The sequence below is a fragment of the Pollachius pollachius genome (genome assembly GCF_949987615.1).
Source record: "Pollachius pollachius genome assembly, chromosome: 5".
Classification (NCBI taxonomy): domain Eukaryota; kingdom Metazoa; phylum Chordata; class Actinopteri; order Gadiformes; family Gadidae; genus Pollachius; species Pollachius pollachius.
Genome location: NC_136938.1, coordinates 17007213 through 17029445, shown reverse-complemented (window position 1 = coordinate 17029445; position 22233 = coordinate 17007213). Strand labels below are relative to the sequence as shown.

Genomic DNA, 22233 nt, shown 5'->3' with positions numbered 1-22233 from the left:
TCTCATTGCTTGTGTGTGTGTGTGTGTGTGTGTGTGTGTGTGTGTGTGTGTGTGTGTGTGTGTGTGTGTGTGTGTGTGTGTGTGTGTGTGTGTGTGTGTGTGTGTGTGTGTGTGTGGGCCCTCAGGGACCGATTTAGGAGGGGACCCAGATGTTTCCGTGCGTGTCGGGAGCCTGATTGTGTGGAATGTTCCAGATCCATGGCTGGTCTGAGAACAGAGAGCAACGTGTTTACCAACAAAATACAATACTTAAAAACGTAAACAATACACACACACACACAAAACGAAACCGAAAGAAACTTGCACACAATTAACAAATGCAATTCACATGTGCTCTTACATACAATGTATAGCATGTTTAAGAATAATTAAACATAGTAAGTCACATGGACAACATGTACAAAAACACAATATGAAAAGAAAGATACAAACACACTGAAGGCAAACAGGCGGACGGAGGAAGTGACAGACAGAGGAAGAGAGACAGAGGGAGAGCTGCAGACCTGTTTTAAGGTAGGGTTGAGGAGGCAAATCGATGGGCACAGGAAACGCCTTGGAGGAGGAGGTGGCTGGAAAAGGATTCTTCTGGATAGGAAAGAATGCCATGTCCTGCCAGTAGAGAAAGATCTATGTGACGCTTGTGAAATATATACATATATAATTCCCTCTATATATATATATATATATATATAATTAACATTCAATGCTTTCTGTGTATTGATCACTTAATAAGTTTGTTCTCAAGGGCAATCCAACTGTCCGATCAATCTGGCATGTCTTAAATGAATGAGAAGTTTCCCAATGATTGCAATTATCTGCTGAAGCCAACTTATTAACTGTGTGCACACAACAGAGAGTCCATTATTCTAATAAAAATTGTACAAATTAAAGCTATAACGTGTGTCCAACGATGGTCAAACCCAGATAAATCCATTGTTTTAGTCAAGATAACAGTTCTTTACGTTTGGTGGCATTCAAGTTGGTTGCATGTCAATGACGTCTATCCTCCTAACAGTAAGCCAGGGGGAATCTACTTTATTGATATATTTCAATATCAATCTAGCTTACTAGGATGCGCTAGTCAAGCTAATGCGTACAGTAACATCACGGTACAACAATGTACATCCCCCTTCAGTCATTTCCCTTTGTTTTGACCATGGAAAAAAAGCCCATGATTTAATTTATACAGCTGTATATGTACATGACTCATCTAATAGTAAGGTAGAAAGTAAACGTTACGTTATAATGTTACGTAACATTATAACGTATAATGTGACGTCCATTATAGCTGTATGAATGTGTACGAACATGACATAACGTGAATAAACATGACTAAACGTGAAGTGAATAAAACTTTAATACATAATCTTGTCTGTGTCGTTTCAGATAGATATTCACTGGTGGCCATGCGGTTGCATATTACGACTCCTATATTCCCATCCAACTTCATAATGTCATCTAACTACATCTTGTGTTATTGTGCTAGCAGCAGAAATTACATACAATCTCATTAAGAAAGTTATTTATGCATATTGCTTCTATTCCTCATCCTTTTTTCTCTCTTTTTTGTTTTTACCCCTCAGTCTGGCAATGCAATGGCACTAATGGGAAAGTTAGGGTAATGCTACCAAAGAAGTCTGAATAGGTTGTATGTTTATGTCCATCACTGCTCTGTTTATGTTATAAAATGTAGTCATCTGAAGCCTGTCATGGATGTGTGTGTGTGTGTGTGTGTGTGTGTGTGTGTGTGTGTGTGTGTGTGTGTGTGTGTGTGTGTGTGTGTGTGTGTGTGTGTGTGTGTGTGTGTGTCTTACAAAGGCAGAAGGGAGGTAGAGGACTCCCAGTTCATAGGAACGGACCATGACCTGGCTGTTGTTCTTCTCCAGGTTTCCCCATGCAGCCTTAGAGAGGTTAGCGCTGAAGAAACACACACCACACACACGTTAAACAAGGATAATAAACAGCCCCACGGGAATAGCTGAACACCAGTTTGTAGCAACAACATGGCAGTCGGCCATGTTGGCGTACCTGGTGATGAGGAACCAGGCTAGCTTTGTGAAGTCTGGAGAGGCTCGCATGTAGAGCTTGATGTGTGGCATTGCCTGACTCCGCCCTGTCGTATCAGCCTTCCACCTGCTGCTCACACACACACAGACACACACACGCACACACAATCACAAGTTTGACTTTACGGAATTAGCTGTTAAAATTAATTATGAATTCGTTTTAACTCAATAATGCCATACACATGACACACCAGTGTATATATGGGAGACCATTTCTCAACCGAGCAGAATGGACAGCATCTCATGTTGACGTCATTGGGGTGGACAAGGGGCGGATGACGCACACACACACACACACACACACACACACACACACACACACACACACACACACACACACACACACACACACACACACACACACACACGCCTTTAGCTGATAGACACATGTTCACACATCCTACTTACCCATGTGGTGAAAGACACAGTGTGAGTGGTTGGGGGTTTAGAGAAATTGTGGGTAGAGATTGGAAGAAAACCCTGGACTAGACTTACTGGAAGTAGGAGTGGAGCCAAAGCTGCTTCTCTGCTACCTGGATGCTGTAAGGGAGGGAGCCCCCCGCTGGTGGACACACGTAATGACAGTCAATCCATATCCTCTCTGAGTCAATGAAACTAAGCAAGCCATTTAGAGAGAAAGCAGTAAACAAAATGTTGTTAAGCAATAGTATGATGCATGAACCACATAAATACAACTAAAAACTACATTTGTACTCTACCTATCTCAATCTACCATGCAAAACATTGAGATATCAACCTTAAATGACACAAATGTTAAATATTATTGGCAGTGTGTTAAAAAGGTCCCGGCTGTTGAACTAAACTGTTAATGTTAACAAATGGTAAATATTTTGTGTAAGCCTTTGCCAACTAGGATGCAAACAGAAGGGATGTGTATCTCAGTGGCTACTTAGATCACATTGCCACTTAAAAACTCTGAATGTTAACAGACTTCTGTGTGAGTGTAAGTTTATGCTCAACTTACCAGGGTATCCCTCAAGACTATTCCTGACGTCATCAACAGATGGGTACACCTGCAAGACATCACACAACAGGCACTCACTACTTTATTGATATGACGGATCCAGCACCTATTTCAGCACTGTAGTGAATGGGTTTTATTTAGAAAATATTACATGGAACTTAGATATGCAGTAACTGATACAGGAGTACATCAGTCATACAGTCATTTTTTGAGAATATATAAAAAAACATGAATCATTAATTCAAAGCAATTATTATTACATATGCAACACATGGGCCATCAAGGTTATGAGATTATTATGAAAAGGCAGAACTGCTGTGTAGCTACAATTATAATTATTTAAAAACACATTCACCCTGTAGTTAGATTATAGGAGGCCATATATATGTATATTATAAAAGAATCTCAACGCAAAGGGAAACTAGCACACCATACCAGGTGAATGGGGGGGTCTTGGCGGACAGAAGACCTCCCGAGTGTGGTGAGGGTCCGCTGGAACTCCCCTGCCAGCCACTTGGTCTTATCCAATCCCATGGATCCAATACTAGAGAACTGGCCGATCACTGGCCAGATTTCATCATCGGGAACCGGAATCGAATGATCATATAAAAGCTGGAGAGGAAAAAATATTCCAAATAACAAAAGAAGAAGGGGCATGATAAATAGAGCAGGGAGAGAAAAGTGAGTCGAAGAAGTGTTTTTACCTTTCTGAGTCTCAGGTGACCCCAACGATCCATGTCGTCGCCTAGATACCTGCCTGGAGTGGAGCCAATCAGATACACCCTGACCAATCACACACACGCACGCACATTCACACATACACCCACACACACACTTATTATCTGCATTAATTGAAAAACAGGGCAAGGGTTGTAGACTTATCTTCCTAAGTTTAGTGTACTACTGTGCTAATCAAAAAGTTGATTACTCTGTGATTGGTCTCTTATGATTAGAGCCATTGGTCAATTAGGTAATAGTTTACTCCTAATTGTAGATGTTTGTAGACATCAATTAATAACATCCAAAATGGTCTTTATTTAAAAAGGTGTGTATCGTTGACTTGAAAACATTTATATTCACTATGACTATGCTAACTGGACACCAACAACACTTAAACAAACCTAAATTGAAGCGAATTACAAATATGGGTTACCAAGGACTTTAAACATAAAAGAACACAGTAGCTTAGAGTTTTTCATCCGTTAATTCCCGTTCAAGAATGACCATTATATGGTGTGTGTTTGTATGTCACCTGGTCTCGGAGAGGTCATGCTCTCTGATGCGTTGGATCCATTCTCCGAGTTCTGGTGCCCGGTATGAGGCCAGGTACTCCAGCAGGTCCTTCTTAAAGAGGGTGGGAGACTCGCCATCACTGGACGGACTTCCGTCTGGTAACCGTGGAAACAGAGGACTCAGCCACAACCTAGCAGCAAAAACACAAACCAAGCAGTACATATTCAGCCGTCATAATTTCTGGATCAGGGGATATCTAATAAGAGTTTTAATACCATGCCATTTTCACTATTCTATAAATATATTTATTCTCTCACTTCTCTTTATTGTTATTTTTTATCTATATGTATATTTCATATGTATATCGTAATCACAATGTTATTTGTGATGTTGAGGACGCCGGAAATTCAAGCATTCCATGACCTATATTTTCTTATACAAAATTTTGACTTGTGAATTATAAGAGCCATCTGTAAATGAAGGGTCTGTAGAATAAGTGAGTACATAGATGGGGCCTGTTTTGTTTCAATCCTCTAATCGTTCCCAGCTGCAGCTCCTTCCTAAAACATAATTCTTCGACAGGAAACATCAATTGCTGGAAAGTGAAAAGTAAATGTGATCATAGCAGAAGGCTTACCAGTACCGACTCACCCCTGTGTTTTCTGGTACCAGTCTGCTCTGATGAGGTTGGACGTTGTTATGACGACCCTGAAACCTTCCTCGTACCACAGCAGCATCATCTTCCTGCGGCAACATCACAGGATGCATCGCCCACTTTTGTCAACTAGTATAACAAGTGTAACTTGCACTGGGAACACATACTTGCCCATATATACTTTTTTACCCATTATAGTTTCAAAGAACATTGTCTATTCATATTTCATATCCATATTTATTTGCTTGTTGTACAGGTTCTATTAGGAGGGATCAGCCCTTACGTGTGGTGAGTACCAAAAGCAATATCCAGCTTGGCCTGAAAAACAAAGTGGCAAAAAATATATCTGTCAATGTATATGCATATATACATGGTTTACGTGATATAGATATCGATATAGATAGACATATTTGTATATAATGCCTTTAAAATAGACATTCTTCACATAACTTATGTTAGTGTGTTAACTCTGTCCAAAACAAAAACATGGTTGTTAGGAATTCTAACATTAGCTGATGAGGCAACATGGACGATCAATCAATACTTAGAAATGCCCTAGCTGGCTATGATAACGACAACATTTAACTTACATACAGAGCCATAAAAACCCTAAACACCAATCCTGTGTGTGTGTTCGCTGCTTTGGTGCGTGCGTGTGTGATATTAGCCTATAAACTCATAAGCTTTACTGGTTTTATGTGCCATGAACACGCGCATGAATCCATGGCCGTGTTTCTAACCCTACAAACACAGGCATGGTTTCTAGGGTTAACCCTAACCCTAACCCTAAACATTCTGTGTGTCCGTGCTATTCTGTGTGCCTGTGGTCTCTGTCTTTAATGTTTGTTGTATCACTGGGTTCTGTGTGTACATGGTTTCTAGGTGTTCTGGGTGTTTGTGGGGTTCTGTGTCTGAGGGGTACCTGGCAGAAGCGCACGTGTGGGAAGGGCTGTGCCTGCTTCAGCAGTCGAGCTTTGGCTTCCCTCTTGTCCCCGTGGACGATTAGCACTGGCAGATCCCTGGAAGCACAGCATACTTCATTCAACAATGGACTTGGGCTGTTTGTCTGAGGCTATGTATTATTATATAGTGCATCTATTGATTATTATAAACAAATAATGAAAATGATTATACAGCATCAGCAAATTCTTTCTTAAGATAAAGGACTAGCAGTTGTACAAAACGTAAAGATAAAATAAAGAAGAAGACAAAGACGAGTGCATGCATTTCTAGACCTTACTGGAACTCTGGTGAATACTGCTCGACCATCCAGGGAATATCAAAACAGTAGTTGAACTGCGAGGAAGAAGCAAGGTTACATGTAAACTGCAGGGAAAGACCAAAGACCAAGAAGGTGTAGGCAAATTAGTCGATTTCTCACCTGAACGGATTCCTTTAATGTCCCGAACAGGGGTGAGAGGATATCTAAATGGTGTAACGATTTGATTGATTAAGCAAAAAACAACAACAACTGATGCATGACAAACATACAACAACCAAAACTCTTCTGAACCATCAGGGAACATTTAAAGTGGATAAGACTAATCAAACTTGTCCTACTCTAAACCAGACTAGACGCCCACCTCTCACCTCTGATATGCAAAGCACCAGTGTTGTACTTCTTGTCGAGCCCGGTCACCTTGTTGAGGTAAAACCTGTATGTGTCATTAAGACATGGCACGTGGGTTTCAAAGAAATCATCTGTCTCCTCGATGTAGTACTGACGGCCGTAGGGACTAGGGGGCCGCTCGATTATCTCCACCTTCGGTTTCTTGGCTTTGGGGCTCGGAGCACGCCAGCTGGTTGGATTGTTGGCCTTATTGCCAACACCCACAGCATCATCATCATCACCGTCACTATCAGAGAGAGCCCAGCCAGAGTCATCCTGGTCCTTTTTCCTCTTTCCACTGAGAGGTGATTCATACTTCCCTGGATTTGACTGGCTGTCGCGTGCTGCGTTTGGACAAACTGGCTTCACATCTGCTTCTGCTTTCACATCAGGTTTCAACCCTGGGAAATGGGAGGAATCATCAGGTTCATCCTTCACCTCTGTGACTGTATCAGGGGACAAGGGGGCGTGGTAAATCTGATTGGAGCTCTGGTATGAGACGGACGGATGGGTGTTTTGGTAGCTGTCCGTCACTCCGGTCGGGTGAGCTGATGATTCCGTCTTGAATGAAGGGAGTTCCTCGCCGTCGTCATCATCACTGCTGGAGACAGCCCACTTGCCATGAAGACTGTTCTGAGACATTTCTGGCAAGGAAAAAACAAAATATCAAATTTGTTGTATTGAGCGCGTGAACACAACATAACAAGATCGCCCGGGAATACTTGAGACACGCCCACACGCTCCACTACTGCATTGCGAGAAGTCTTCGGAATGAACTCAAATGCTATGCAACGCCATTCATGCGTGGTATTTCCAAGCCTTTTTGACTGCAATCAATGAAAACATTCATAGAAATTGTAACACTCTTCAAGTTCCGAAACTAATTATTGAAGTAAACACCTACCCAACACTATATGTTCTCTGTCGATAGCAATGCTATCGTCAGAGACTGCAAGACTCAATCAAATATTATTAACTATTTACCGTTTATTTTCCTCGAATAAAACTGCAAGAAAAAACGAACATTTGAAGGCTGAACATGAACGGTGCTTTGTGTTGTGTTCACGTTGTTTCTCCTCTATTTCTACGGTTGGATCATCTGTAATTCTTGGCGTCTTTGGCTTGCAAGCGCCCTCTGTGGCGGAAATGTTTCATTACAGCAGTTATAAAGGCTGCATAGGCAGCTTGTCCTTGGGCTCAACGGACGCAAATCACATTAAATAATTGATATTTAAATATTTATTCATATACTGAAAGACTTAATATCCATTAACACAATTTTAGGTCTCGGCCTCACTATGCATGAGATTTGCTGAAATAAGTTGATTTCACAGAATGGAGGCAATGATGGATTTTTTTTTTATAATCAAATATAATCGTGCCTCACTATTACAGTAGGGGGCTACAGGCTGTGAATGTGTTGTTGTATGTGTGTGTGTGTGTGTGTGTGTGTGTGTGTGTGTGTGTGTGTGTGTGTGTGTGCGTGTGTGTGTGTGTGTGTGTGTGTGTGTGTGTGTGTGTGTGTGTGCGTGCGTGTGTGTATGTGTGTGTGTGCGTGTGTGTGTGTGTTTGTGTGTGTGTACGTGTGTGTTGTACTCTAACCTGAATATTGTAATGTTTTGTTTACCAGCCCTGGGACAGTGGATGGAAATTAGCAAGATGCTGTCATTTGGGACAATGCATCTCTTCTTATTGAGACTAATGCTTTTAACATTGTCAATGACAAATAATAAACAAATAAGTTAAACTAAGCTATTGAAAATATAATAATTGTAAGTGATTGAAGAGTACACAAGACAAAAAGGCAAGCATTTTCACAGCATAAACAGTTAATAGTGCTATTATAACAGTTAGTAGTTAATATTATACTATATTCCTCCAAGTCGTTAAAAAGGATATTAACAGAATAATTGATTTGAAAGTTGCAGGGTGATATTAAGATGAAAGATAAGTATTTTAATCACAATAAAATAACAATTGTCTGAGCCAATGAAAATGCAATCCAGAAAAAAACAATAATTTTCATCAACTTGTTAACAATTGTAAAATGGAATCTTTTATAAATGCGGTTCTGTGAGCCCCTACTAAGGAACCGCAAATTTGTCAGGAAGAGGTCTTGATCAAATAAAAGGAGGAGACTCTATACAACGTTAAATTATTATCCCGAACCAGGAAAGCCTTAGATTGGTAAATGGTGAAGATGCTAAAATAACTGTGGTGGAATATGTAGTGCGGCCGAGGAAGGAAAAGTTCTGAAGCAAGCACAAGAGGTGAAATACTGAACTAATGCTCAGAGAGTTTGAGGAAACAAAACAAAAAGCATTAAACAGAAAGCGAAACTGAGTAGTACCACACCGATAAGTGAAATATCTAGACCTGATGAGGCAGAACCAGTGCACTGTGCACAGATACCTATACCGGATGCAGTACACCCAAAAGCAATTTAAGTAGACCTTATTAGACCACTACTATAAGATTAAACACACTTCAGCTAATCTGTGAATTTGGCAACAGCAAAAGGTTTTCGGTTATCACAACTTGAGACCAGATTTGATGATGAAATGTTGAGAAATTTATGTTGAGACACCAGTACTAATAATGTTAATGTTAATTTTCCTTATCATGGTATTCCGTACACAAAAATGGATTTCTAGAAGTTTGATATTGATTATTTAAGGAAAAGTCCAGGATTTTCACCCTGAAGCCTATATTCCAAGCATTTTGGATCCAAGGGACTAATGCAGAGAACGATTTTTGAGATTTTTCCAGTATTGAGCGACAACACTGGAGCCATATTCTGCGAAAAAGGATGGAATATAATCCATTTGGGCAAAAACGCCCTTCAATGTGAGTCTTCTGAAGTGCTTGTTTTCCCCTGCACTGACATCACCTGACACATTATATTATGCAATCATGGAACGGATCCCTACAGAGAAATACTCCTTGTTACCTTTCACTTGATCACAGTATGTTTGCTATTGTGTCCAACCCGGACGACCTCAGACTAAGAATCTGGCAATACAGGCCAGTACAGGCCACCATAGGCGTGGGGAAGGGAGGGGTGAGGAGATTCAGTTGGTTGCACTCTCCACTAGTGTAACTATTACACACTGGACCTTTACCCTCACTAGTGCAGTGCTCGTTGAAAAGGTGCCTGTTCGTAACCATTCGTTTTGGAGAAACTGTCATTCAAGCCTACTGTTGATGGCCGGGGTCCCCTCTCAATACACTTCACAGTTGTAATGTTTACGGTAGTATCAAAATGCTAATCCCAGTAGGATTAGGCTACAAAACATTAGACATTTGACATTTTTTACATTTAACATTTGCATTTTGTCTTTTATGGAACTTATTCAATAAAAAATGTAACTGCACGTGTTCACAGACAGATAGCAATCAACCTATACATATCTAAGTCATTAAATTGTATGATAAATCCTGAATCAGAGTTGACTGCAGTATCCTGCTGTAATATAGTGAGTAACACCTAACCTTCAGACTCAACAAAAGTTGGTCCAGTTTCCCTCCCAGTTTATGCTCCTATCAAACTATCCTCTTACATGCTTTTCAATGACTTCCCTCAGTGATAGAGATTAATCACTTCATTCAAATACGAATGAACGAGACATATTTGGGCTCTGAAAAACAATGAGACTCTTAACACTTCAAACAGAATGTACAGACATGTCACTGATGCAGTTCCATCTCTTATATTCAAACAAACAGGATAATTAATATCATGTTATCAATAAAGAGACAAACAAAGATAATGTCGGAAAATAAAAAGATAAAGTACAAAATGCCTCCTTTACTCTGTTTCTGGTGGATCTGTATGACCTCAGGAGGCTCAATCTTCCCCAAACCTTTTCTTCCTCTACCAAAACTGATATATAAATCCATGTGAACATTAAAAGAAAAGCAATCATAGTTGTGGCAGAAGTGACTGTTGAGTATTTTTTTAATCACCGGCTGATTAGAATTTTGTAGTGACATGATGCCTGCAGAGTTCTTTACACACAACAGACACACCTTCAATTTTTCGACTGAGGTATTGATCTCGATCAGTTCTGGTTGTAGTCTTATTGTGTAATTTCTTTCATGATTTGTTCCAACACTTGTAGGCAGGTCATCCGAAAGGTGCTAGGCTTGAATAGAAGCAGCACACCAGATAAACATGATGCATATTCTCAATAAGGGAATTATTTGGAAATCTGCCCAGACGATTCTACTAACTAACTATTTATCAGTCCACATAGAAAGACTCTAGAAAACCCAAAGAAAATCAATAATATGTTTTTAAAAACGTTAAAAAAAGCAATGTCCCATCATCAGGGGACATTGCTCATCATCAGGTGTTCCCTCAGATAAATATTGACATGAATATTAGAAGATGAAACGACTATAGAAGAAGAAAACCTGGATTAAAGGAGCTGGTTATGCCAGATAGGGTACTTGCTCGGAATCTGCAGCAAATTTGTTAAAGCTTAATGAGAATCCTCAGGTTTGGGATAGATTTGGCTGGACACAAGCTCATGTAGGGAAGAGGGTAACAATTGTGCAGGTAGGAATGCCAAGAAAGGCTTAAATAACAATATATTTATTGATAACCTATGGCAGAGGAGAAAAGTAATCTAGTGTTGAAACAGAAAGGAATTTGTATCCAAAAAATGTTTTCAACAGATAATGTTAGGTAAAATTAAGCAGGAAGAAAATAGTAATGAATATAGGCTTGATCATACAGGTATATGGTATATATTATTAGTGGGGGACAGGGATAATGGTAAGTGTACACATTGTAATGAGAAAGAAAAATTTGAAAATGTTTATTAAATTGCCCAATATGTGACACATGATGAGAAGAAGCCGGCATAATATATTACTTATATAACTTATATTTAAGTTGATCAATCAGGAGCAGTATATCAAGTAGTTGTAAAGCTATTGTGATTCCCACTCCTGCATTATAGGTGGCGCTCTGCACCTTTAACGTTGGTTTGTTGCCCGCAAATAAACGAATGAAGAAGTCCGTACTCTTGTCACTGCTCATTAGTGACAGTTCTTTAATAGGTCCACGATTAGTGGTGGCGCTAATGCATCATTTTGTCTGTACGTAAACCCCTGAAGAAGAGGCAGAAGCATAACAAGAGGTTTTAAGAGTTGCAGTCATATGTCGTCTCAGTCATAGCTGCAGGGCAGGTCAAATGTATATATACCCTCCTTGGTTTTTAATCTGGCGTGTTCTTCCTGTTTCCCTGCTGACATCCAAACCACAAACTCGTGACCCAACACAACGAGATGGTTATCATTCTCTTCAAGACTGACATGGGTATACGGGCTGAAAATACGACTGTGATCTTTTAGATGACACAGCTGACTGCACCAGAGAAATGGAATATCTACTGCAGGTGAAAGTCGGAGCTCTCGTTGCTTTACTATTTTTAACTCTTTTATTTGGATTTATCCCTGCTCGGCTGAAATGGTTCAGGAACGGGAATGGTACAGGTAGGTTCAACACTTCATGTTTTTTTTTTTTTTTGAATTTTTTCATTAAAGTTTGAGCTCCAGTAGCCTCTCCTCCCAACTGACAAATGAATTTTGGTCACTTCTAAAAGGCAATAATTTATGACTGACATTAGAAATCCTTACAAAAAGATGTATGTTATTGATTGCACTGATCAAATGCCTATTATGCTATTTTTTTTTATATTGAAATATTGATTTTTGCCTCCCCAGGAACCCACCGAGTGGTTCTGAGTTTAATCAGCTGTTTTGCTGGAGGGGTGTTCCTGGCAGCATGTCTGCTCGATATTATTCCAGACTACTTGGGAGACATCAACACTGAGCTGGATGCTCAGGGATTACAGGTAACGTTACATGTCCTCCTGAGCTCCATATGGTCATGTATGTCACAAACATTTCTTTGGAGTCAAAATATGACCACGGATGGCTGTGGACACACACTACACGACCACATTGGTCTTTTATGTGGAATCGTTTATTTGAAATTCGGCAAATGTGTTGATGCGATGTGAAACAAACAAAGTGTTTAGTCAATCATTGTAGGACAAACATCGTGTTCTACCCCGTTATCTCCTGTTGTTGAAAGTTTAACAACCTGTTCAAACATTTCTGCCCAAACAGATCGGCTTCCCCCTCCCGGAATTTATCATAGCCTCAGGCTTCTTCTTGGTCCTCATTTTGGAGAGAATTGTACTTGACTGCCAACATGCCCATGGTGACCATGAGGAGAGGGCTCTCCTCATTCCCGCAAACGGGCGGGATACTGGGCACGGGCACTCCTCGGCCCAGGACCTGGAGGCCAGTGGTCCCCACATGCATGTGGACTTCCAAGCCCACTCCTCCTTCCGCTCCTTCATGCTCTTCCTCTCTCTCTCATTTCACTCCGTATTCGAGGGCCTTGCCATAGGCCTGCAGAGGACTGACTCCAAGGTAAGGAGTAGTCAGCACACATGTCTCATCCTCATCAGAGTTCGCTGTGTTGACTGAATAATAGTGGCCATCCATAGCTTCAGTCAGACCCAGCAGTGGCTTTTCGTATGGCGTTCCATTAATATTGCAATATTTATTAGCGTGGAACGGCGTCATGTTTGCATTCTATTTTTTTGCGTTTCAAATTGTGGATGATGTTAAATGGTGCGTTGCGCGAGTAAGTCCACCAGATCTGTGATTAATTGTGTGGCGTCATGATATCTTCATGTCACCAGTGAAAGCAGAACTTAGCCTTTACCCCGGTTCTCGACTAGGTAGGACTAGCGTTGAACTCACGAGTCAACTCTCACTTCCACTTATGGGTCACTGAGAATTCAGTGAAGTAAATTATTCCCGCAACAGCTTTTTTTCTCTTTCTGCCGATCATATGACTCTCTTTGTGCTTTCCCACGTTACTTAAAGTGAACTGCTGATGCAGTGGGGGGGACTGCCTGAAAGCTTTACATTGTAAAAACTAGTCCCCTTCATTGGATCCAATTTGGATGTTTATTATGGCGTCATAATAAATGCTTATCATTTTGCACCATGTCCATCTTTCCATGGCGTCCTCATGTCTCCCACTTCCTGTGGGGATTCTAACTTCCCACGCTGACCAAGTGTCCCACACTAGCGCATGTGGAATTGATTTATTTAAGAAAACAAAGATAATTGACAAGAAGATAACACTTCAGCATTTACAGTCCAACCAGGCAGTCCCAATGCATTAGTGTATCTCCAGCACAACAATTGGTAGCGGCCACACGATTGATGTGAGCTTGTCTAATCTATCTAGGTCTTGGAGATCTGCATTGCCATCCTGGTGCACAAGAGCATCATCGTGTTCAGCCTGTCTGTGAAGCTGGTGCAGAGCGCCGTGCGTCCGGCGTGGGTGGCCGCCTACATTTGCGTGTTCGCCGCGATGTCGCCGCTGGGCATCGCCGTCGGCATCGGCCTGACGGAGGCGGCGCTGACGTCGGGCGCTCTGATCCAGGCCGTCCTGGAGGGCCTGGCCGCGGGCACCTTCGTCTACATCACCTTCATGGAGATCCTCCCGCACGAGCTCAACTCCCCTGAGAGGCAGCTTCTTAAGGTCCTCTTCATCCTGCTGGGCTTCAGCACCATGGCAGCACTCACCTTCCTGGACTAGCGGTGAATCGTGTTGCTCAGTCTCCACTCAGTCTCCACTCTGTGCCAGGCTGCCTAGAGTTGATCAAGAGAAAGAGGTGTAGTGTCTATTTTAGCTTTCTTATATTTTAAATGTAGGTTCTCATTTCATGAGGATGCAGTTTTGTTTAGATTTTATGTATTTCCGAATCGTAATGATAATGTCTGGATTGACTGGGCTAACAAAAGAGCAAAGAGGCCTAGGTATTACTGCTTTCATGCTTTTGTCCTCCACTATTGTGCCTGACCTTTGACAAGACTGGTATAACTACTGATAACAAAGGGCTGTCACTGACTTTTTTTATTGCATCGTGTTAATGTTTGTCCCTTAAGTCAATACTTCCATTGCTGAATTGTTTACAAATTATTTTTACCCTATTTCAAAGGGAAAAGATAGGTATTTGATTCCAGCTAAAGCACTATTTGTTCCCTGATTGAGTTGTAATGATGACTGAGGTGTTGGCTTTAAATGCTTAGCCTTTACTGAGAACATAGCGTGATAACTGGCCTTGTAATCAGCAAGTGTTCGTTATAATTTACGAGAAATGTGATGGGTCTGTTAGGTATGATGATTAGCATTGTGATTATAATACAATCTAGACCCCACTCTTCACAATACTAAAGCAATACTCTGCTTTTGGACAAATAAACCTTATAAATAACAGGTTAAACTTGTAATCGCCAAATAATTCCTAACAGTTAGGTACAATTGATCTTATAACTGTCTTTAATATATCTTCATACCTGATGTAAGTGTTGTATGCATTGTGTAATTACTATAATCCAGTAACTATGTTTATTCAATGGATATCGAAGAGTACATTACATTACTACGTACATTTAATGTTGAACAGAATTCTAGACAAGACTTGTTTGATAGCCTTAGACATTTAAGGTCTACCTCATTATAGATATGTTTGAATCCTTGAAAAACATAAGCCTGATACCAAGAAAAATTATCACATTCAATGTACGAATTACGAAAATATGTGACTGTAATGTGAAAATTTACAAAAAATGACTTCATGGTGCCTTAAATAGTTTTGACTTGATGTAAAATATAACACATTTACAAAAAACCTTGCTGTTGTCTTGTAAACATTATTCTAATATTAAATCAGCATTGTGTATATGCATTTTCTATCAAGAAAACACAAGATCCACCAGGTATTAGGCATGGCTAGAGGCTCATCGCTGCTCTCTGAGCCAAAACACAGCATTTACACAAACTTGCACCACTCTTCGTTTCATAGCTCTGTTAACTCATACTAGCAGTTCACAAGACAGCAAAACACACGGCAACTGCTTCTGCAAATTTAAAATCCATTAACACTATTATCCCAGAATCCGTGGACAAGCAGAGGTCGAGAGCTGAGAATGGCATGGCCAGCTTAGTAACATAACTTTCGAGGATGACTTAGTTCAGTAATATTTCTTTATTTTTGCTTAAACCACAAACCTGTTATTTGGAAATATAGCTTGAGGTCTCTTGGGGTTAATCGAAGAGACCAGCAACACAATGCTACTAGCTACATGGATATTTTGCTAAAACTATAAATCACCAAATTTTATGTAGTGAATTGGTTCAACTGTGAGGCTTCTACTGCAAAATTATGTAGACACAGACAGTCTTTTAATATTTGAGATATTGTTATTCAATAGTTATGTTTATTCTTGTTGATATATGTATAATTTCCCTGACTATTAGCCTAGTACCATTTTATGTTTTTTTACATCTTAAATTAACCTCCATTAACCGACCTTCCCAAGATATAAAATGTGCTCTCAAAATAGGTTATTTCGCTTTCTCTTTATATTCTGCCAACACACTTCAGTCACCTGAAACCATAAACCTTGGCTGATGGGCGTATAACTAAATGATGTCCCTCCGTGGCTTCAAAATCGTCGTATTTCAAATGTTAACCTAGTGATTTAAAGATTATTCCAGGGATGTTATATTAGCCTACCAATAATCTAGAGGGATTTGGAGAAAGTTAAAGCAAAGGGTATAACTGATGTTTATTTTATAGGTACATAAAACACTTTTAAACCATTGGTGTCATCACATGGTGAAGCATGTTCCACTCCAAATGGTTATCAACTGCCTCAAGGTTTATTTAGAAAGGTTCCGTGTCTTCTCATAACAGTAACATAACACCAGACATAACCAGCAGTGGGTTTTACATTATATTTCCATCCGTTTCTGTAATTGACAATCAGCCTACGTAGACCAAAACACTGGCCTCTCTTTGTACCAAAATTAAATGTAGGTCTATTTGGTTTTCAGTACTTCCAAGTGTGCCAACATAGAAATTAGCAGCTGACTTTAAGAGGAATTATAGAATGTTACCACAAGGTGGTGACAATTCCCACTTTTCCTCCTTTATACTAAGATGAGCCCATGCTTAATATAAAAAAATGGACTAAAATGTAATAATTCCTGGATTGTGTGACTTTTTTATATTATTATATGTTTTAGATTATTATAATCTAAAACATGCAGCAGATGTGGTTTTGTGGCTCTCCCTCCCTCCCTCTCTCTCTCTTTCTCTCTCTCTCTTGCTCTCTTTGTCTCTCTGTCTGTATGCCTATCTCTAACTTTGTGTCTCTCTGTCTGACTCTCTCTCTCCCTGTCTCTCTCTCTGTCTCCTTATAAGGGTGGTCTCTCTCTAAGCCCCTTAACCCATTCCTATTCCGTGTCATTAATGCAATCTGTGTGGAAGGGATCAACTTCATAATCCATTCACCAGGAGCTAGAGCGAAGAAGCAGAGTAAAAAGAACGGAGCAAAAAATCTAAGCTACACTATTTACGATGTACAGAGAGAGATTTTCGTAAAGTTCCTTTCTATGCAAAACAAACACCACAATTCCAGCCTAAACACAGGATGAATTGATGTATGTGAGCGTATCCAACCTGATTTAAGAGAGCATTTGAATGTTAATGGCCACTTGGCCACTAGGTGGTCTGACTGTTCTATGTCTTACCCTGACTGTTTCCTAAGCTCTATCAGCATTGTTATTCCTCTCTGTTGTAAACAACCGAAAAAATGGACCCACTTGGAGCTCATGGACTAGGAATTACTATTTAGAGATTTCCTATGCCGATTCGAAATGTCTAGCCAACATAAATCAGTGCAATCATGCATTTTTAATGTTTGGATCGTTCAGATGAATCCAGAGCATTTTCAGATGATACTTTGTCCATATTTGTATTATACTCCCAAATATATGTTTATTTTCAAACACAAGGCTTCTGAGCATCAGCGGACCACTGGAGGACAATGTGAGTTCCCCCCGATGTCCTGAGTGCCTCAATCTGGACCCACCAGAAGACAGAGTGACGGGCTCTGTATACGCAATCATATATAGAGTAGACACAACATACATGGACGGGTGGACCAAAAAATATAGTACTACTTTGGTTTGGTTTTGAATTGGAATGCAAAAGTCATTTATTTGCACTAAGTTCTCAAGACACAATAAGGCTTACTTTCTTTTTTCAAAGTGGTATGCATATCAACAGACCTTGAGAGGTTAGAAGAATACGTGACTACTTTCACTCATTTACATGGAATCTTTAATAAAAGACAAAAGAGGTACACTCTTGCAGAGAAGATATACACAGACATAAAATACCTCAAAAATCTCCCCCGCTCTTTTTCCCCACACACACGCACACACACACACACACACACACACACACACACACACACACACACACACACACACACACACACACACACACCAACATACACACACACACACACACACACAAATACATATACAAAGGAGGAAAGATGGCAGGCAACACATCCCTAAAGACTCAGATACAAAATGCAATTTCCCCCCCAACCAAAGGCTAATTCAGAGATTCAAGTCATACAGGGACGCTACGGTTTGAACTAAACATCTACTAGACAAATTGTATTTCTTACTTATTTTACAGCACTATTACATCGTACAATTACACATTTATGGAATTTAATTTGTTTGGCCTTATCTATAAACATCACGATTTGTTTGAATCATTTATAATGGCAATCTGTGAGAGAATTGTTTACACTTCCACGTTGATTTTGTCTAAACCATTCAGCGTCATGCTTGGAAGATACTGACACAGCAATCTGGAGAGAATGCATGTTGAGTAACACAAGGAAGTACATTAAGCACATAAGGCAAACTGAGGAGATCTGTGGTACAGGCTTGTAGAAATCGGACCTCCAGGTTCACAAAGTAAAAGACCTCTCGCGCTCACCCATCTTGATGAGCTTTTTGGCACAACCCACAAGTACGACGTTTGAGTACAATAAGCAGTCTCTGTGCAAGGGTGGAGCTAAAACATGGCAGGACTTCTACTTTGGAATCCTGGGTCGGCATTCAGAAAGTCTAAAGTCCTCTTAGACAGGCACAACACCAATCCATTAGCAATGGATGCAACTGGATTCAAGGGAACAACATAATGAACAGACTATGGTGGTGGGAAGAGAAGGACGAAATACAGGAGATTGGTGAAAATAAGAGAGGAGAGAGCCTGGTGAGAGACATGTTTGTAAATGGTTTAGGTGGGGAATACAGGATTGATGGGAAAGACAAGGTTGAGTAGAGAGTGGAAACTGCACATTTTACAACGACAATAACTAGAAGACCCACAGAGGGGGAAACAGAAGCAGAGCGCTGGAGAAGGCTCAGTGTGAAAGAGCTGGGAGGAGGTTAAAGTGTTCCTTCGTCCAGCAGTTTGTTAACGCCCAGGCAGATCTTCCGGAGGTTCAGTCTGTACTCCTCGCCGTCGCCATACAGCTCGGCCAGGAAGTCACCATGGGCGAAGTGGTTGAAGACGTGGTCGATGCGGGCGTGCGATCGCGCCGTCAGGTGCTGCTCCACCAGCGAGTGGAGCAGGTCCCTGCATTCCAGCAGGAGCTCCGACAGAATATTCCGGTCGAACGTGTACTCCACCTCGTAGAAGCTCACCGCCGTCATGGCCGCTTGGTTCATCTTCTTCTTGAAGCGCTCCACCGTGTCCAGCTCGTCCGGGTTGAACTGGTGGTTGCGATAGAGGACGCCTATCTTCAGGGCGATCTTGATGACATCCTTGATGATCTTGTGGGCCTCCTTCTTGCTCTTGGTGAACTCGCGGCTGGCCTTATAGAGCTCGTCCAGGATCTCACTGCTGGTGTCATCCGTCAGCAGGTTGGCCACGGCCATGGTGGCCATCTTGCTGAGGATCTTCTTCTGGGCCTGCATGGCCAGGGACCGTGAGTTGAAGCTCTCCTGGCCTGCAAAGAGACGGAGAGAGAGATACAGTGAGAGAGAGACATGTAGAGAGATAGAAAAGGAGATTAAATAGGAGAGAGATAACCCAATACAATACAATACAATACACACATGTTTTTGTTTCATGCGAATAAGGTTTTTCTTTTTGTTAAATTGAGAAATAGAGAGATGGAGAAAGATGAAAAGAAAGTGAGAGAGAGATGAAGTGAGGGCCGAAAAAGATAGGGAGATGGAGCATGAGCGATGTAGGGAGAGGGAACAGACATAGATATAGAGACAGATAAACAGAAGGGAAATAAGAGATTTAAAGATGGAGCCATGCAGATTGAGAAAATGGAGAAATGTAGGGAGGAATGGGGAGAGGGAGGAAATGTTTTGGTTAGTCCAACAGATTGTGAATCAGTAATGTGTGTTTATTACTTTAAACAAACAGATGAAGGGAAAGGAAGAGATGAGTCAGGGCAGTCCCTCAGCCCCAGGCTGATGAAACGCCTCGTCAATTTATCAGAATCTTGTATGTTTGCCGAGATGTAATGCTTTCCCTCTTCATTCGTTGATCACATTTAATGGACAGGATTTTGAATTAAGCGGGTTAGTCCGGTTTCCTTCTGTTTCTAGCCTTCTACTTCTACTACGTATACTAGCAATACAAAAAGCACACACACAAAAAAACATTTGGTTATACAAAATATAACCAAATTGTGGCTTTCAGTGTTTCCTCTGGAGGGAAGGAACTCTGTGATGATAAACGCCATTTAAAAATCATAAAAAGGAGACCATGTTATTGGATCTATAAAGGTTAGAACATGAGCGAAGCCAAAAGTCCTCCACTTCCCTCACTTGGAAGCTAACCACATTGTGTGGGAGAAGGGCGGAGGCTGGGTGTGTTGGCGGCATGAGCTACCGAAGAAACGCCCGGCCGTCTGGGTAACATCAAACAGCTGTAGGCTGCACGCGCTATTCTCAACGATAAGTGAGTCGACTGTGCCTGTGTGTGGATCTGCCTGCCCCCCTGGTACACCGTCCCATTACGCCACAAACGACCACAGTAGCCTCACTGGCCCGAATTCACAAAGAGCAGGGACATCAAAGAGCGGCTGTGAGTGTCTTTTGCAGCGTTCGCTGCCAGCAGGGTAAACACGCGTCTTACAGTGCAGAGGAGGAGGAGGAGGAGGAGAAGACAGACGAGGACAAGAACACAGGGAATTGGTTTATTTTAGACACCACCCAGCTAGAAATTACACAACAGATAACGGCTATGATGACCAAAGCTCAAGGGAAGATATTAGCTTCGTTATTTTCAGTTTGTCCCTGCACAATTACAGGAAAGGATAGATGTGTCGATGGATAGGTGGATGAATGGAAGACAGACAGACAGACAGACAGACAGACAGACAGACAGACAGACAGACAGACAGACAGACAGACAGACAGACAGACAGACAGACAGACAGACAGACAGACAGACGGACAGACAGACAGACAGACAGATAGACGGACCATACCCAGTGGGCTACACTCAGCGGGGGCTCAGTAACAGTCTGGAATCAAAAGAAAAGGACCACCTGCTTACTTATACTAAAAGTAGACAGCTATGTGACTATGCAGTAACCATGCTGTCATCCTCTTTCTATAACCCCCCCCCCCCCGTCTCTCTCTTTGTCCCTTCATCTTTATTTATGTGAATCCATTGTGGAAAAATAAATAAAAGGGAAACCCTAGCCCCCTCGAAACGACTGACATTTCATCACAATTCAACATGAGAGGCATTTTGAGTTGTGGTTTAAAGCAAAATTACTTTTCATGTACAGATAATAAGCCAGCTGTGGCATTTACAAACCAACTAGGGAGGTAGGGCCCTTATCTGTTAGTCTCTGTAATCTGTTGAATGAATCCTCAATTGAGTAATAAGCAACTGAAAACACCTCAGTAGATATCTAAATATGTCTATGTTGAAATTTATCATTAATTAATATTCCATGTGTTGCATTGTACGGTTTGCTATATGTGCCCTCTAAACATCTCCACTGCACCACTGCAAAGGCCTGCCTGCTTTGAACTGATGGACACACTGAGGCAACTGTAATTGGGTGGTTTTATGGGCTGCTTTCCTTGTAGCATCTATTTGCATCAGCCACTAGGAAGCTCATTGTGTTTAACATTAGAATTGCGAGCATCGTTGTAGATAAGGGCTGGTTAATCAAATGACATGTTTCAATTACAAAGGAAAAAGATTCATGGGACCATAGACGTAACTTATACTTCTTGAAAGGTGATATTTTTGAATGTTGCTGTATAACAACATTATTTTTCTATAGTTTCCGATATCCATTTTGAAAAACAACAGGCTGATAGACCGGCTGGCTTAAAATAGCCTGATTGAACAGTTTGATAAGTGCCAAAATAGCACACGATAGCCCACGGACACATTTTTAATATAGAGAGCTATTGACTTGATATTAGAAAATAAAAACTGTGTATTTAACCGTTGGTTTAACACTCTTTCTTTCTTGTTCTCTGGCTGGTTCCCTGTATGAGCTCTTTGTTCTGATATATTCACAGATGGTAGATAGCGCCATGTCCCGTGCATTAAGGTGAGCAGCATCAATACAGCCTTGTGTTTTCCAAATTAGGAAAACAAAAAAAGGGGAGGCTATTTGAATCTGGCACCAACATGGAGCCTTAAAAGCCTATGGGGTTGGCCAACCACCCACCGATGGTGTGAGACACATTTATTTTCATCGCAAAATGTTTCAAAAT

At 41.0% G+C, this 22233-nt stretch overlaps 3 protein-coding genes across 3 annotated transcripts in view; 1 reads left to right on the top strand and 2 right to left on the bottom strand.

Annotated features, from left to right (window-relative positions):
• Positions 1 to 10: 10 nt before the first annotated feature.
• Positions 11 to 7619, bottom strand: tdp1 (tyrosyl-DNA phosphodiesterase 1). Its single transcript, XM_079736430.1, has 16 exons — positions 7533 to 7619; positions 6530 to 7192; positions 6321 to 6364; positions 6180 to 6235; positions 5862 to 5958; positions 5223 to 5257; positions 4936 to 5028; positions 4304 to 4474; positions 3756 to 3834; positions 3487 to 3663; positions 3052 to 3100; positions 2562 to 2628; positions 2029 to 2136; positions 1815 to 1917; positions 504 to 609; positions 11 to 207 (listed from the first exon to the last, which is right to left on the bottom strand). The coding sequence occupies exons 2-16, from the start codon at positions 7188 to 7190 to the stop codon at positions 134 to 136; spliced, it is 1920 nt and encodes a 639-aa protein (XP_079592556.1). The 5' UTR covers positions 7191 to 7192; positions 7533 to 7619; the 3' UTR covers positions 11 to 133.
• Positions 7620 to 11710: 4091 nt separating this feature from the next.
• Positions 11711 to 15241, top strand: slc39a1 (solute carrier family 39 member 1). The gene is made up of 4 exons (XM_079736106.1): positions 11711 to 12050; positions 12282 to 12412; positions 12690 to 12998; positions 13831 to 15241. Exons 1-4 carry the CDS (start codon positions 11936 to 11938, stop codon positions 14182 to 14184), a joined length of 909 nt encoding a protein of 302 aa, XP_079592232.1. The 5' UTR covers positions 11711 to 11935; the 3' UTR covers positions 14185 to 15241.
• A 2521-nt stretch (positions 15242 to 17762) lies between these two features.
• Positions 17763 to 22233, bottom strand: part of tnfaip8l3 (tumor necrosis factor, alpha-induced protein 8-like 3) — a 17230-nt gene continuing 12759 nt past the window's right edge. The window contains exon 2 of the mRNA XM_079736839.1: positions 17763 to 19475. Coding sequence (XP_079592965.1) covers positions 18913 to 19475 — 563 coding nt within the window. The 3' untranslated portion in view covers positions 17763 to 18912. The remainder of the gene's footprint in view (positions 19476 to 22233) is intronic.